This window comes from Trachypithecus francoisi, unplaced genomic scaffold (assembly GCF_009764315.1).
Source record: "Trachypithecus francoisi isolate TF-2019V2 unplaced genomic scaffold, Tfra_2.0 Lachesis_group20, whole genome shotgun sequence".
NCBI lineage: Eukaryota > Metazoa > Chordata > Mammalia > Primates > Cercopithecidae > Trachypithecus > Trachypithecus francoisi.
In genome coordinates, this window is record NW_022681466.1 from 71,996,838 (window position 1) to 72,013,427 (window position 16,590).

General features: G+C 50.0%; 1 protein-coding gene across 18 annotated transcripts in view; it reads left to right on the forward strand.

Annotated features, from left to right (window-relative positions):
* Positions 1-16,590, forward strand: part of RPH3AL (rabphilin 3A like (without C2 domains)) — a 152,250-nt gene that overhangs the window by 87,953 nt on the left and 47,707 nt on the right. For 15 of the 18 annotated variants that reach the window (XM_033185245.1, XM_033185242.1, XM_033185256.1 and 12 more), the window contains exon 5: positions 1,225-1,311. The exons of the other annotated variants lie outside the window; for them this stretch is intronic. In XM_033185245.1, coding sequence (XP_033041136.1) covers positions 1,225-1,311 — 87 coding nt within the window. The remainder of the gene's footprint in view (positions 1-1,224; positions 1,312-16,590) is intronic. 18 annotated transcript variants of the gene reach the window in all.

The window sequence follows — 16,590 nt, forward strand, 5'->3', positions numbered from 1 at the left end:
ATTTGCAAAATGGTGCGATCACCTAACAGTGCCTTTTCTCAGGACGTAGTCTTGGTTTTTTTTTTTTTTTGAGATGGAGTCTCGCTCTGTCACCCAGGCTGGAGTGCAGTGGCCGGATCTCAGCTCACTGCAAGCTCCGCCTCCCAGATTTACGCCATTCTCCTGCCTCAGCCTCCCGAGTAGCTGGGACTACAGGCGCCGCCACCACGCCTGGCTAATTTTTTGTATTTTTAGTAGAGACGGGGTTTCACCGTGTTAGCCAGGATGGTCTCGATCTCCTGACCTTGTGATCCACCCGCCTCGGCCTCCCAAAGTGCTCGGATTACAGGCGTGAGCCACCGCGCCCGGCCCATAGTCTTGTTTTTAAGCAACACTAATTGTATTTATAAGTTATGAGCTTAGTCAACCTTGCTTAAAGCACAGCCCCTTTCCAGTTCTCATGAAGCGCCTGGGCTTGGGGTCTTGGATGGCCCAGCATGTCAGCAGACTGTAGATTCTAGATCCTGGCTATTTCTGTGTCCAGAAAACATGATAAAATGTCTCTAGAGTCTGACCTGAATCCATGGTTGCCACGTGGACCTGCGCAAACCCTCAGACTCTGCCAAGCGCCAGGTTCCTCACCTGTAACGTGGGCCCGAAGTTGATGTAACTAGGGCACCAGGGTCACTGAGCGGCGCTTGGTGCGAGGGAAGCGCTCATGTTACGAGTGTTTCTCGCGGTTGCATCTTCCGACGTGTCTGGCCCGCAGGCAAGTTTTGGGTACGATTTTATGCGAATGTCTGTTTCTTTGGTGAAGCACATTGTTTTCTGCCCCATTTCCAGGTAGCACCGCGACCTGCTGTGTGAAGCCCAGATCACCTGCCGTCGTGTGTGCCTGGACCCTCCCCTGGCGCTGGGTGTCTCGGTGGTTTCCAGTTCTTTGCTGTCAAACACGGTGCAGCTGTGAATGTCAGCAAGCTCAGCTTCCTCGCTGTGACTCTAACAGAACCGAACTCTGGGGGAGTCGGTATCGTGGAGCTCCGTGGATGGGGCCATCCATTATGTCCAAAGCCAGCTAAGGAGTTTTAGAGGATCTGTGCCTTTGGGGTGATGGATTCCTTCTGTCCTGAAGCACGAGACCCTCCTTGGCAGATGCCACGTGTCCCTTTGTTACAGTTGTCCGAGTCCCTTGGTGGAGGAGGAAGCGGCTGCCGTCTTTACAATCCCATGTCCTCTCTCTCGTAGAAAGTCTGCACCAAGTGTGGGATCGAGGCCTCTCCCGGCCAGAAGCGGCCCCTGTGGCTGTGTAAGATCTGCAGTGAGCAGAGAGAGGTAGGGTGCCAGGCGGTGGTGGGGAGGGCTGGGTGGGCGGATTGTTCTCAGATGGGGGTGGGTGGACGGTCAGGGTGACGGTGGGGAGGCTGGGCGGGGCGGATTGTTCTCACATGGGGGTGGGTGGACGGTCAGGGTGGCCGTGGGGAGGGCTGGGTGGGCGGATTTATTCTCAGATGGGGGTGGTGGACGGTCAGGGTGACGGTGGGGAGGGCTGGGTGGGCGGATTTATTCTCAGATGGGGGGGGTGGACGGTCAGGGTGGCCGTGGGGAGGGCTGGGTGGGCGGATTTGTTCTCAGATGGGGGTGGGTGGACGGTCAGGGTGACGGTGGGGAGGGCTGGGCGGGGCGGATTTGTTCTCAGATGGGGGGGGTGGACGGTCAGGGTGACGGTGGGGAGGGCTGGGCGGGGCGGATTTGTTCTCACATGGGGGTGGGTGGACGGTCAGGGTGACGGTGGGGAGGGCTGGTGGGCGGATTTATTCTCAGATGGGGGTGGGTGGACGGTCAGGGTGGCGGCGGACAGGGGTGGCTGGGGCAGATGTGCTTTCAGATGGGGGTGGGTGCACGGTCACTGGCAGGGGTTTCTCTGGAGGTCAAGGAAGAACTGACCACGCAGGGGAGAAAAGCGCGGAGGGACAGCCTGCCGGCCGGCCGGCCACCTCCCCCACGCAGGGGCGGCAGGTTCTACAGCTGGGAGCGTCCGAGGTGTCGGCGGGAAGCCCTGCACTGTGGGTGTGAGAGCCTGTGGTGCTTGTGGGGGCTGGTGTTACGGGAATGGTTGTCGCTACCCCAGGGTGAACGTTGACTGTGTACCTGGAACTGCCGTGAGTTCCTGGCATGTATGAATTCATTTCATCCCTACACAACCCCGGTGGTGCGATTCTTGTCCCCTTTTCCTGATGGGGATATAAAGACACAAGAGGTTAAATCATCTGTGAGCACCGAGCCAGTTAGTCGGGAGCCGGAAACTGAACTCAGCGTGGTCTGCGGTCATGATGCCGCCCGAAGCCCCGTCTGCGGCTACGGTTCACGGTTCTAGTTCCAGCCCCATTTGAGGGAAGGAAGTTGAGGCTCAGTGAGGACTCTGGGGAGTGGCAGATGGGCAGGGATGGTCAGAATCTCCCTGTGCCAGGGTGCCAGGTCGGAATGGAGCCAACACGGCAGGACGTGGCAGGTAGCTCCTGGGAAGTGCCCTGGGGGGCAGCACGGGGACAGCATGTGAGGGGCGAGGAGGCCCGCAGCGGGTCTTCCAGATGGGGATTTGTTACTTTTTAAATCTCGCTTGTCACGTCGTATATACTTTTCATCTGAGGGTCCACAAAACACCTTCAGTTCTGGAAATTTCTCAGCCATGATGTCTTTGAATACAGCTCCTCTGCCATTCCTCCTCTCCTCTCTGGAAATCCCGCTAGATACATTTTAGAGCCCCTCAACCATCCCCCACGGCTCTTTCTTGTTTATTTCTTTATCTTTCTGCGATACTTCCCACTGAGTTCCTCGGTACCGCCTTCCAAGTCACTAAGTCTTTCCTCGAGATCACCTCCCCATTGGTGTCTTTCCTAGGGTTAGTTTTCCTCGGGTGTTTTGGAATTGTGGTTTGCCTGCTCATCTTGTGTGATAATGGTCCCTTCTCTCTCTTTCCCACCCAGCTCTTCTAGCTGGATAGCTTTGCAGCTGCTCCCACCTGGGTCCGGGGTTGCCCGGTGCTGAGCCAGGCGTCCTGGGTTTGTGGCGAGCTGCTTATCCATGGTGATACTGGGATTATTCCCAGAGTCTCACCCTGGCTGCAACAGCTTGGCCCGGCCTTGCTGCTGCTGGCTCACCTTCCTCTGAGCTCATTTCCTTGTATATGCTGTAGTCCCGGCGCAGGACCCTGCTGATTTCAGCCTCCTTTCCCAGGTGGACAATCCCCTCGCCAACCTGATTTTAGTGACTCTGCTCTGGTCCCCCACCTCCCAAGGGACACTTTTAGTCCCTGCACCCTGGAAGACCCATCTCCCAGCTGCTGTCTGCTTCTGACAGACAGAGAATAAATGCATTTATTCACATAGGCAGCTGACACATTTATTGAGCATCTCCTACGTGCCAGGCACAATAGTTCTTCCAGTGGGAGAGGGAGACCACAAACCCGGTAAATTCTGCAGAGTCACAGACGGTGATCAAGGCCTCGGGGCAAAGGGGAGAAGGGGTGCTGGGGACACTGGCGTGGCTGCTGGCTTACATGGGGATCAGGGAGGGCCCACTGACAAAATGACTTTTGAGCCGAGATCTGAAGCATCTTCTGTGGCTATGTGGAGGGAAAGCATTCCAAGTAGGGGTGCAAGAGGTGCAAAGGCCCCGAGGCAGACGTGTGTGCTCAGTAGATTGGAGGCACAGCTCGGAGACCAGCGTGGCTGGAGTTAGGTTGGGGCTGGGGAGGGGTTGTCAGATGTATTAGTCTGTTCTCACGCTGCTGATAAAGACGTGCCTGAGACTGGGTAATTATAAAGGGAAGAGATTTGATGGACTCAGTTCCACATGGCCGGGGAGGCCTCCCAACCATGGCAGAAGGCAGAAGGCATGTCTTACACGGTGGCAGGCAAAGAAAGAATGAGACCAAGTGAAGGGAGTTTCTTCTTATAAAAACATCAGATCTCATGACACTTAGTCACTACCAGGAGAACAGTCTGGGGAAACCGCCCCCTCATTCAATTACCTCCCACTTGGTCGCTCCCACAACACGTGGGAATCATGGGAGCTACAGTTCAAGATGAGATTTGGGCGGGGACACAGCCAGACCATATCGTCGGAGACATGATAGAGTGGGTCAGATCGTGTTGGTGCTTAGAGACCTTTGTAAGGACTTTGGGTTTGGGGAGTTGTTTGTTTTGTTTTTCTGAGACAGGATCTCACTGTGTCACCCAGGCTGTAGGGCAGTGCCACGACCTCAGCTTACTGCAACCTCTGCCTTCAGGGCTCAGCCAACCCTCCCACCTCAGCCTCCCAAATAGCTGGGACTGCAGGCTGTGCCACCATGTCCAGCTAATTTTTTGTATTTTTGTAGAGACGGGGTTTTGCCATGTTGCCCAGGCTGGTCTCAAACTCCTGAGCTCAAGCAGTCTGCCTGCCCCAGTCTCCCAAAGTGCTGGGATTTCAGGCGTGAGCCACTGCACCTGGCCAAGACTTTGGTTTTACACTCAGGAAAATGAGGCGCCCTTGGAGGGTCTTGAGGAAAGCAGAGACAGAATCCCATCTCCCCCTCTTTTAAAGGGTACTCATGCTGCTGTGCTGAGAAATAATTGCAGACTCTCTCAAAGCCATTAGCACAGTATTTTATTTTTCTTATTTAATATCGCCCAGATACGTAAGTTCTTGTCTGTTGTCACCTTTGGAAGTTTTCATTTTTTAAACATATATTATATACATTTTACTCTTTTCTGATGATAAAATTAATATGGATCATTGAGGAACATTTACAATGATAGACAAGCATAAAGAAGTATGCACCTTCCAAAAATCCAGAATCAGGGACAACCATTGGAATATTTAGTATATTCCAATCATTTTTCTCTGCCTTTTTTCTTTATATTATTGAACCTATGTTTTAGAATGAATATCTTAAGTCTTTTCTGGTGTAATCAAGAACTCTTTGTGAACTTTCTTGTTGATATTCTGTCATACAGATATTCTCCTAACTGAGGACATTTAAATTGTTCTCATTTTTTCTCTTATTACTGTGTGCATAGCTCTTTGTCTCCGTTTTAAATTCTATCCTTAGAATGGATTTCTAGAAGGAAAATCAATGATTATTTTCTCGTAGACTCTTGAGTTATTATTTTTATTTATCTAAGAATTAGCTGCTCTATAATTTTATGTAATTTAAAAAATAAGGGGCCGGGCACGGTGGCTCAAGCCTGTAATCCCTGCACTTTGGGAGGCCGAGATGGGCGGATCATGAGGTCAGGAGATCAAGACCATCCTGGCTAACGTGGTGAAACCCCATCTCTACTAAAAAAATACAAAAAACTAGCCGGGCGAGGTGGCGGGCGCCTGTAGTCCCAGCTACTCGGGAGGCTGAGGCAGGAGAATGGCGTAAACCCGGGAGGCGGAGCTTGCAGTGAGCTGAGATCCGGCCACTGCACTCCAGCCTGGGCGACAGAGCGAGACTCCGTCTCAAAAAAAAAAAAAAAAAAAAGGCGCATGGATGATATGTTTTCTGAGTCCAGGGCTATCTGATAATTTTTGCCTTTATACAAAAAAGACCACTTTAGGGGTAACGCAATTAATCCTAATCTTTCCCACTCAAAATTCTGTGGATTTTACCCCCGTTGTCCACCACCAGCCACATGAAGAAAAGCGGGAGACATGGAAAATGTAACAGCTAGGAGAATGGTACCCAGAAAATGAGAGAGAATCGTGAAATGGTGAAAGAGATGATAAATGTGTTTTTAAAAACTAATTAAAAGGTGTAAGAGAGGCTGGGTATGGCAGCTCACACCTCTAATCCCAACACTTTGGGAAGCTGAGCAGGAGGATCCCTTGAGCCTAGGAGTTGGAGACCAGCCTGGAAAACACGGCAAGACTTTTTCTCTGCAAAAAAAAAAAAAAAAAAAAATACAAAAATTAGCCGGGCATGGTGGTGCACGCCTGTAGTCCCAGCTCCTTGGGAGGCTGAGGTGGGAGGATGACTTTTGCTCGGGAGGTGGAGGTGGCAGTGAGCTGAGATCATGCCACTGCACTCCAGCCTTAGTGAACAAGGCTCACGAAGGGCTTTAGAGCAAGACCGTGTCTCTAAAATAAAACAAAAGATCTAAGAGAAGGAATAGAAACCAGGTTGAACAAACCAGACCTTTGAGAAAAGTAGAAACAAATTTGAAAAAGAACCCCAGGAACCATTTTTGTTCCGAAAAAAGAGAGATCTCCTAATGAATTTTAAACTCAATTGAACTGTATTTTAGTCATTTTCTCTTTTGTTGTTTTACATGTGCACAACGTGCAGGTTTGTTACGTATGTATCCATGTGCCATGTTGGTGTGCTGCACCCATTAACTCATCATTTACATTAGGTATATCTCCTGATGCTATCCCTCCCCCCACACCCCACAATAGGACCCAGTGTGTGATGTTCCCCTTCCTGTGTCCAAGTGATCTCATTGTTCAGTTCCCACCTGTGAGTGAGAACATGTGGTGTTTGGTTTTCTGTCCTTGTGATAGTTTGCTCAGAATGATGGTTTCCAGCTGCATCCATGTCCCTACAAAGGGCATGAACTCATCCTTTTTTATGGCTGCATCATATTCCATGGTGTATATGTGCCACATTTTCTTAATGCAGTCTGTCACTGATGGACATTTGGTTTGGTTCCAAGTCTTTGCTATTGTGAATAGTGCCGCAATAAACATACGTGTGCATGTGTCTTTATAGCAGCATGACTTATAATCCTTTGGGTATCTACCCAGTAGTGGGATTGCTGGGTCAAATGGTATTTCTAGTTCTAGATCCTTGAGGAATAGCCACACTGTCTTCCACAATGGTTGAACTAGTTTACAGTCCCACCAGCAGTGTAAAAGTGTTCCTATTTCTCCACATCCTCTCCAGCACCTGTTGTTTCCTGACTTTTTTTTTTTTATTTTTATACTTTAAGTTCTAGGGTACATGTGCATAACGTGCAGGTTTGTTACATATGTATACTTGTGCCATGTTGGTGTGCTGCACCCATCAACTCGTCAGCACCCATCAATTCATCCTTTATATCATGTATAACTCCCAATGCAATCCCTCCCCCCTCCCCGCCCCCATGATAGGCCCTGGTGTGTGATGTTCCCCTTCCCGAGTCCAAGTGATCTCATTGTTCAGTTCCCACCTATGAGTGAGAACATGTGATGTTTGGTTTTCTCTTCTTGTGATAGTTTGCTAAGAATGATGGTTTCCAGCTGCATCCATGTCCCTACAAAGGACGTAAACTCATCCTTTTTTATGGCTGCATAGTATTCCATGGTATATATGTACCACATTTTCTTAATCCAGTCTGTCACAGATGGACATTTGGGTTGGTTCCAAGTCTTTGCTATTGTGAATAGTGCCGCAATAAACATACGTGTGCATGTGTCTTTATAGCAGCATGATTTATAATCCTTTGGGTATATACCCAGTAGTGGGATGGCTGGGTCATATGGTACATCTAGTTCTAGATCCTTGAGGAATTGCCATACTGTTTTCCATAATGGTTGAACTGGTTTACAGTCCCACCAACAGTGTAAAAGTGTTCCTATTTCTCCACATCCTCTCCAGCACCTGTTGTTTCCTGACTTTTTAATGATTGCCATTCTAACTGGTGTGAGATGGTATCTCATTGTGGTTTTGATTTGCATTTCTCTGATGGTGAGTGATGATGAGCATTTTTTCATGTGTCTGTTGGCTGCGTAAATGTCTTCTTTTGAGAAGTGCCTGTTCATATCCTTCGCCCACTTTTTGATGGGGTTGTTTGATTTTTTCTTGTAAATTTGTTTAATTTCTTCATAGATTCTGGATATTAGCCCTTTGTCAGATGGGTAGATTGCAAAACTTTTCTCCCATTCTGTAGGTTGCCTGTTCACTCTGATGGTGGTTTCTTTTGCTGTATTTCAGTCATTTCTTAGCGCGGTGAACCTTGTCATTCCTGTAACAGCCACAGATGTTTCGTTATCATTTGCTTCTCATTGGTTATTTTTAATTTTTGATTCCTGATTGGTGCTCCCAATTGTCTCGTCCCCGATTTCCTCTCTACCAAGTCCTGGAGACGAGGTTCTTGAGACCACACAGAACCATGACATTCTCCTAATGAGCTGCCTTTGTAAACCGGCTGCTTAGCTCAGTGCTCTGTTTCCCAGCTCTGGACTCTCCATTCCATTCCTGCCATGGACTGGCACACTCTAATCCCTCGCCTGGTTTTCTTGCTGGTGGATTAATAAACTGTGACGTGTGTTCAAGATTTAAATAAACGAAAAAGGGGATAAGCCTGGACATGGTGGCTCATACCTGTAATCCCAGCACTTTGGGAGGCCAAGGTGGGTGGATTGCTTGAGCCCAGGAGTTTGAGACCAGCCTGGACAACATGGTGAAACCCCCTCTCTACAAAAAATCCCTAAATTATTAACCAGGTATAGTGGCACGCACCTGTAGTCTCAGCTAGTCAGGAGGCTGAGGTGGGAGGATTGCTTAAGCCCCAGAGGTCGAGGCTGCAGTGAACCATAATTATACCGACATACTCCAGCCTGGGCAGCTTACAGTTCTAAACTGGACTCAAAAAAAACTCGTGTACAGTTTAAAGAATCATAAGAAAAGGGGTACCCATTAATTACCTTGGGAGCTGAGAAATAGGACATTACCACACTGCAAAAGTCCCCATGCTTAGTTCTGCTTGTGTTTGCATGTGACGTAAGCAAGGTGGGTCTGTGTGTATTTTTCTGTATGTTTCTTCTTTATTCATTCAACTTTGTGATCCTGAAATTCACCCATGTTGACACGTGCAGCTGGATCCGTTCCCATCACTGTGGCGTATATCCCACTGTAAGAAATACATGCCTGTTTATCCGTTCTACCTGGGTGATCATTTTAGTTACTCTCCGCTTTTTTGCTATTATAAATAATTCTGGGCCGGGCGCGGTGGCTCAAGCCTGTAATCCCAGCACTTTGGGAGGCCGAGACGGGTGGATCACAAGGTCAGGAGATCGAGACCATCCTGGCTAACACGGTGAAACTCGGTCTCTAATAAAAAATACAAAACAAAACAAAACAAAACAAAAACTAGCGGGGCGAGGTGGCGGGTGCCTGTAGTCCCAGCTACTCGGGAGGCTGAGGCAGGAGAATGGCATCAACCTGAAAGGCGGAGCTTGCAGTAAGCCGAGATCCAGCCACTGCACTCCAGTTTGGGCGACAGAGCGAGACTCCGTCTCAAAAAAATAAAAAAATAAAAAAAATAAATAAATAATTCTGCTGTGAACATTCATGACTCCTGAAGCACATGTACCTGTGCAAGAGTTTCTGCAGACTTTAGGCCTGAGGGTTTCTCTTGGATTATGGGGTGTGTCCACATTCAACTCTATTGGGTGATTCCTGATCCTTTTCCAAAGTGCTTGTGTTAATACCAGCTGATGCTCTTCTGAGCCTAGAAGAGCCTTCCAGCCACTTCCGTTTTCCTCGCCCTCCTCCAGTGTAAGTTTTGATTCTTCTCTCCACTCTCTGGTTCCCCTGCAGTCCTCCACTGTTTCCTTTTTTTTGCTCATTTTCTTCTTGTGGTTCTCTATTTTATTAGTAAGGCCAGTCTTGATGTTTCCTAGACACCAAACAATTGTCTAATTATTTTCCCGAGCCCCAGCATGCCACATTCACCTGCATGAAATGCTTTGGAGGTTTTCCCCTCCCTGCTTCTACCGCAGCCTATCCCAGGCCCCCGTCTCCCTGTGTGTCCACACTCCGATGAGGCAAGCCCTGCAGTCCCAAGACGGGTTCCGAGGCCTCTTCTCATGGCCCTTCCCTTGGCCTGGGACTGTGCCTGTGACGCTGCCCCACGCAGGAAGCACCTTTGACTCTCCTGTGACCTGGCCCCTCAGAGCCAGGGAGGATGAGGGACCGCAGCCCCTGGCTTGTGCTGTCTCCTCGGCTCTTCCTGCCTCTCCCTGCTCTCCCAGGTGGAGCCTTGCTTCAGGAAATACTCCTTCCGCAATGCAGCTCACATTGCTGGCCTGGCTGATTCTGGAAGCTGTATCTCCCAGGGATGACAAGAGGGTTGGAGGAGGGAGGACAGCCCCTGTGGCCCCAGGAACTGGCAGCCCTGCTGTGCCAGGAAGGCTGCCCAGGTGGCTTCAGCTCCTGCCCCCTATCCCAGCCAGGCAGGCGAGGCCCAGGTGGGCAGGCGAGGCCCAGGTGGTCCATAGCACATAGCCCGCCTCCCGCCTCCCGCCTCCCTCCTCATCCCCTCATCCCCTCACCTGATGTGGAGCCTGGCACTGAGCTGTCAGAGGCCCCGTGCTGGGGTTTCGCGGTGCCTTTTTCACGTGCTTTCATGGGTGCGACAGTTGGGACTGGGAGGAACTGCACTGGCAGCTTCTAAGCACACGATGTGGCAAACCAGAAATTCATTTCGTTTACTGTTTAGCCTGGAATCCCTATCCACTCAAAGAAAACAAAGAATGACTCACTCCAAGTTATGCTGTCATCAGTAGAGAAGTTGGTTGGAATCGAGATTTCCCAGGATTCTGCAAACCATCCCTGCAGCCTCTCAAATGTGCCTTGGCCATAAGAAAGCTTCTTGGAGGACACGGGTGTCATCTGAGGGGGGCGGCCTAGAAAGGGGTGAAGAAGACCAAGTTTTAAGGAGCGGAAGGCTGGTTAAGACAATTAGCGTGTTCTCTGTTCAGCACTGGCTTTGCCGCCTCAATTTCCCGCCACATCCTGGTTATAACCCAGCAGCCGCAGGCAGCAGCCAGCAGTCACTGTGTCTCCTGCAGTGTGTCGTATACAAAGACACTCGGGAAATGTTTGTAGATTGAAAGAGAAATTTGCAAAGACATTTCATGTTCTGATCTCTTCAGAATCTTTTCCCTGCGGGGCACTTTGGATCTCCCTGACGTCGCCCTCGCTGGGGTCTGTCCCCGACGTCGCCCTCGCTGGGGTCTGTCCCCGACGTCGCCCTCGCTGGGGTCTGTCCCCGACGTCGCCCTCGCTGGGTCTGTCCCCGGCGTCGCCCTCGCTGGGGTCTGTCCCTGGCATCGCCCTCGCTGGGTTCTCTCATAGCCACTGGACCACTGACACTGGGTCTGCATTTCTTCCTCCTGGCCCCTCTCTCCTGCTTGTTGATTGACTAAAAAAAGAAAAGTGGCTTCACTGGGTTGGTTTTACGTGTTTTTTTTGGTGTGTGTGGGGGTGGGGGGCTTTTGATTTTTTTTAATATTTAAGTTCTAGGGTACATGTGCACAACGTGCAGCTTTGTTACATATGTATACGTGTGCCATGTTGGGGTGCTGCACCCATTAACTCGTCATTTATGTTAGGTATATCTCCTAATGCTGTCCCTTCCCCCACCCCACAACAGGCCCCGGTGTGTGATGTTCCCCACTCTTTGTCCATGTATTCTCATTGTTCAATTCCCACCTATGAGTGAGAACATGCGGTGTTTGGTTTTCTGTCCTTGCGATTGTTTGCTGAGAATGATGGTTTCCAGCTTCATCCATGTCCCTACAAAGGACACGAACTCGTCCTTTTTTATGGCTGCATAGTATTCCATGGTGTATATGTGCCACATTTTCTTAATCCAGTCTGTCACAGATGGACATTTGGTTTGGTTCCAAGGCTTTGCTATTGTGAATAGTGCCGCAATAAACATACGTGTGCATGTGTCTTTATAGCAGCATGATTTATAATCCTTTGGGTATATCCCCAGTAATGGGATGGCTGGGTCAAATGGTATTTCTAGTTCTAGATCCTTGAGGAATTGCCACAGTTTTCCCCAATGGTTGAACTAGTTTACAATCCCACCAACAGTGTAAAACTGTTCCTATTTCTCCACATCCTCTCCAGCACCTGTTGTTTCCTGACTTTTTAATGATCGTCATTCTAACTGGTGTGAGATGGTATCTCATTGTGGTTTTGATGTGGATTTCTCTGATGGCCAGTGATGATGGGCATTTTTTCATGTGTCTGTTGGCTGCATAAATGTCTTCTTTGGAGAAGTGTCTGCTCATTTCCTTCACCCACGTTTTGATGGGGCTGTTTGGTTTTTTCTTGTAAATTTGTTTAAGTTATTTGTAGGTTCTGGATACTGGAAGCATTCCCTTTGAAAACTGGCACGAGACAGGGATGCCCTCTCTCACCACTCCTATTCAACACAGTGTTGGAAGCTCTGGCCAGGGCAATCAGGCAAGAGAAAGAAATAAAGGGTATTCAGTTAGGAAAAGAAGAAGTCAAATTGTCCCTGTTTGCAGATGACATGATTGTCTATTTAGAAAACCCTATTGTCTCAGCCCAAAATCTCCTTAAGCTGATAAGCAACTTCAGCAAAGTCTCAGGATACAAAATCAATGTGCAAAAATCACAAGCATTCTTCTACACCAATAACAGACAGAGAGCCAAATCATGAGTGAACTCCCATTCACAATTGCTTCAAAGAGAATAAAATACCTAGGAATCCAACTTACAAGGGATGTCAAGGACCTCTTCAAGGAGAACTACAAACCACTGCTCAGTGAAATAAAAGAGGACACAAACAAATGGAAGAACATTCCATGCTCATGGATAGGAAGAATCAATATTGTGAAAATGGCCATACTGCCCAAGGTAATTTATAGATTCAATGCCATCCCCATCAAACTACCAATGACTTTCTTCACGGAATTGGAAAAAACTACTTTAAAGTTTGTATGGCACCAAAAAAGAGCTCACATTGCCAAGAGAATCCTAAACCAAAAGAACAAAAGCTGGAGGCATCACGCTACCTAACTTAAAACTATACTGCAAGGCTACAGTAACCAAAACAGCATGGTACTGGTAGCAAAACAGAGATATAGACCAATGGCACAGAACAGAGCCCTCAGAAATAATACCACACGTCTACAACCATCTGATCTTTGACAAACCTGACAAAAACAAGAAATAGGGAAAGGATTCCCTACTTAATAAATGGTGCTGGGAAAACTGGCTGGCCATATGTAGAAAGCTGAAACTGGATCCCTTCCTTACACCTTATACAAAAATTAATTCAAGATGGATTAAAGATTTAAATGTTAGCCCTAAAACCATAAAAACCCTAGAAGAAAACCTAGGCAACACCATTCAGCACATAGGCATGGGCAAGGACTTCATGACTAAAACACCAAAAACAATGGCAACAAAAGCCAAAATAGACAAATGGGATCTAATTAAGCTAAAGAGCTTCTGCACAGCAAAAGAAACTAGCATCAGAGTGAACAGGCAACCTACAGAATGGGGGAATTTTTTTTTTTTTTTTTTTTTTTTTGTGGAGATGGCATCTCACGATGTTGCCAAGGCCGGCCTCAAACTCCTGAACTCAGCCAGTCCTCCTGCCTCTGCTGCCCTAAGTGCTGGGATTACAGGCATGAGCTGCCATGCCCGGCAGGGTTGGGTCTTTAAATAATCTCCAACCCACTTATCCTGGAGGTGATAAGCAGCACACTGAGGTCTTCCAACCAGGAGACTCTTCCTCAGTCTGGGCCTCATAGGCCTATGGAAGGTCAGGATCATCGGGGGCTCCCAAATTCCGCAGCCAGCCCAGCCACTGGTGGGAACTGGCCGTGCTCGCCAAGCCCGAGCCCAGCATCCTTGTGGCACCTGCTTCCCGGGCAGGCGGCCTGTGCTCACTGCACGCTGCCATCTGTTTCTCCACGCTGTTTCTCTCCTGGTTCTGCTGTTACTTGCAGTTTGGATTTTTGCTGCAAACAGCTTTGCCGGAGGGCCCCCTCCGGAGGTCTGTGAGTGCATTCAGGAGTGGGTGGCTGGTGCTGGGGTGGGCGGCTGCCTGAGCACCCCTCCGTCTGTGCCTGGCTCACTCTGGGCTGCTGTCACGGCGTCCCTGGGGGACCTGGATGGTCACACTTCCTCAGTGTGCTGGTCGCCTCCCATGCCTCCGTGGCTCTGCCGGAGAGACCCACTATTGGTGCAGCCTCCTGGCCTCCCACATGTGGGCGGTGGCAGGAGGAGCGGGCTCCTGGTGCCCAGCAGCCCCCAGGGCAGTCTGCCTCATGAGGACTCCTGCACTGTGCCCCTGTAGTTGGACTCAGCCATCCCACCCTCCCCTGCCCCTTGCCTGGGGCGTCTACCTGAGCAGTGCCTGTGCACAGGAGAAGGTTGCCTCTGAGGCTCTGAGAGATCCAAGAGGCGGCTGACTTTCTCAGCCCTGTGCTCCAGTCCGCGAGTTCATTGTTCACACCCAGGCACATGAAAGGAGTCCTGTCGTTCACAGCAGGCATGAGCTGAGTGCCCACTAAGGGCCAGGCCGTGAACATCCCGCTTCATCCCCACGAGAGCCCATTGTCCCCTGTGACAGTTGGCGAAACTGAAGCTTAGAGCGAGGAGGTCACGTGCCCAAAGACGCTAGATGTGCTTGATGGAGCCAGGCTTGAAGCCAGATGTGTCTTCCTCCAAAACACCTTCTCGCAACTCTATTCATCGAATCACTTACTCCTCTGATGTTCACTGAGGATTTGCCGTGCGCCAGGCACTGTTTGAGGCCCTTGGAAAACAGCCGTGGTGAACTAGCTCTGCCTTGAGCTTGCGTTCTAGTGGGGACTGGGCCTGAGGGTGGGGAACAGACAATGAAACGTAAGTAAGCAGATCATATCACACATTAGATGCTGAATAGGAAAAAGAATGAGTAGGTCAGGCACAGTGGCTCACACGCAGCACTCTGGGAGGCTGAGGCAAGAGGACTGCTTGAGGCCAGAAGTTCAAGACCAGCCTGGGTGACATGGTGATACCTTGTCTCTAAAAAGTAAAACATCATCCGGGCCTGGTGGCGTGAACCTGTTCCCAGCTACTCAGGAGGCTGAGGCAGGAGGATTGCTCGAGCCCAGGAGTTTCAAACGGTAATGAGCTGTGATCGCACCACTTCACTCCAGCCTGGCAACAGAGCAAGACCCTGTCTCTAAAAAGAAAAAAGAAAAGAGAAAGAACTGCGTAAAGGAATCAGGAGTGTTGGGAAGGCTAGGCGGGCGGGAGGTTGCCGTGTTAAAGTAGACTGGCCACCACTGCATACCCATTAGGGTGGCTGTTATCTAAAACGCAGAAAGCATCAGGCATTGGTGAGGATGTGGAGAAATTAGGACCTTGTGCGCTGTTGGTGGGAATGCAAAGAGGTGCGGCCGCTGTGGAGAGCAGGGTGGCGGTTTCTCGAAACATTAAACAGAATTACCACTGGGCCCAGCGACTCCGCTTCTGAGACTACGTCCAGAAGAACTGAAAGCAGGGACTCAGATGGATGTGTGTACACCCGTGTTCCTCGCCACATTATTCTCAAGAGGCAAAACACGGGAGAAACACAAGTGTCTGTCGTCAGACGGACGAATAAACAAAACATGGTATAGACGTAAGTGTTACTGGTATTCTTCAGCCTCCCAGAGGAAGGAGATTGTGACACTCGCTGCGTCTCAGATGAACCTTGAGGACAGAGTGCCAAGTGAAAAGAGCCGGACGCAAAAGGGCAGATACTGCAGGACTCCATTTATATGAGGTCCTAGAACAGCCAAATTCTTAGCGACAGGAAGCAGAAAGGCGGTTGCCAGCGGCCGGCAGGGGAGGCAGATGGGGCGTCAGTAGTGAATGGGCAGAGTTCAGTCTGGGATGATGAAAAAGTCTGGAGCATGGATGGTGGCGATGGTTGCACAACCCTGTGAATATACTTAACGTCACTCAACTGTGTACCTAACAACGGTTCGAATGGTACATTGTTTCGTACATTTTATCACAGGTAGGAAAGGTAGACTGGCCAACGTGGGCTTCTTTGAAGAGGTTCTGTTTCGGCCGACTTGAAGCAGAGGCAGCAGGAGGCCAGTGGCTATCTGCAGGGAAAGTGGTCCGGGGAAGGGGACGCTGTGTCATGCTCAGGGTATTCACAGTGAAGCCGGGGGGCCAGCGAGGCTCCCCACTTTCTAAGTACTGGGCCCTGGTTCCCCTAAGGCAGGTGGCAGGTGGTCCTAGAAGGCTCCCTGGTGGTGGACAGTAGGGAGGTGGGCTGACGTGGTTCACGGAAACACCCTGGCCCACCAGAAATGTAGCCCACAGCTCCTGACATTTGACTCTGTGGGGCCCCTGGGTGACCATCACTTTCTCAGCCATAGCAGGTGAGCTCAGAGTGGGCAGAGCTGGGAGCCCTGCAGCCTGCAACCAGCCTTGACTGTGACAAGGTGCGGGACATGAATCTGCCCAGTGACTGTGGCAAGGTGCAGGGTGCGAATCCACCGCACGGGGCAGCTGATGGGACGCCGTCCAGACACAGCAACCACCCTGCCTACTCCCTCCTCCCTGCTGGGCCTCCTGCTTTTCCCCAGTGCCATGCCCTCCTGGAGAAGGGGGCGAAAAGCTAAGGAGAAAGCATCTGAATTTGGTCTTTCTCTTGCATTCATTTGAATAAAAATTTGGATGAGCCGATTTTCCTGCCCGTTTTTCAGATGCCAAGTGACATTGGCTGGCACAGTGGTGCCCCTCCCCCTAGCCAGCTGTCTCGCAGATGGAGACTGGGGAGTGGAGGGTGGCACCCTCCTTCAGGAAGTATTTAATAAGCTCTTAGGTGGTGCCCAGCCTGGAAAACA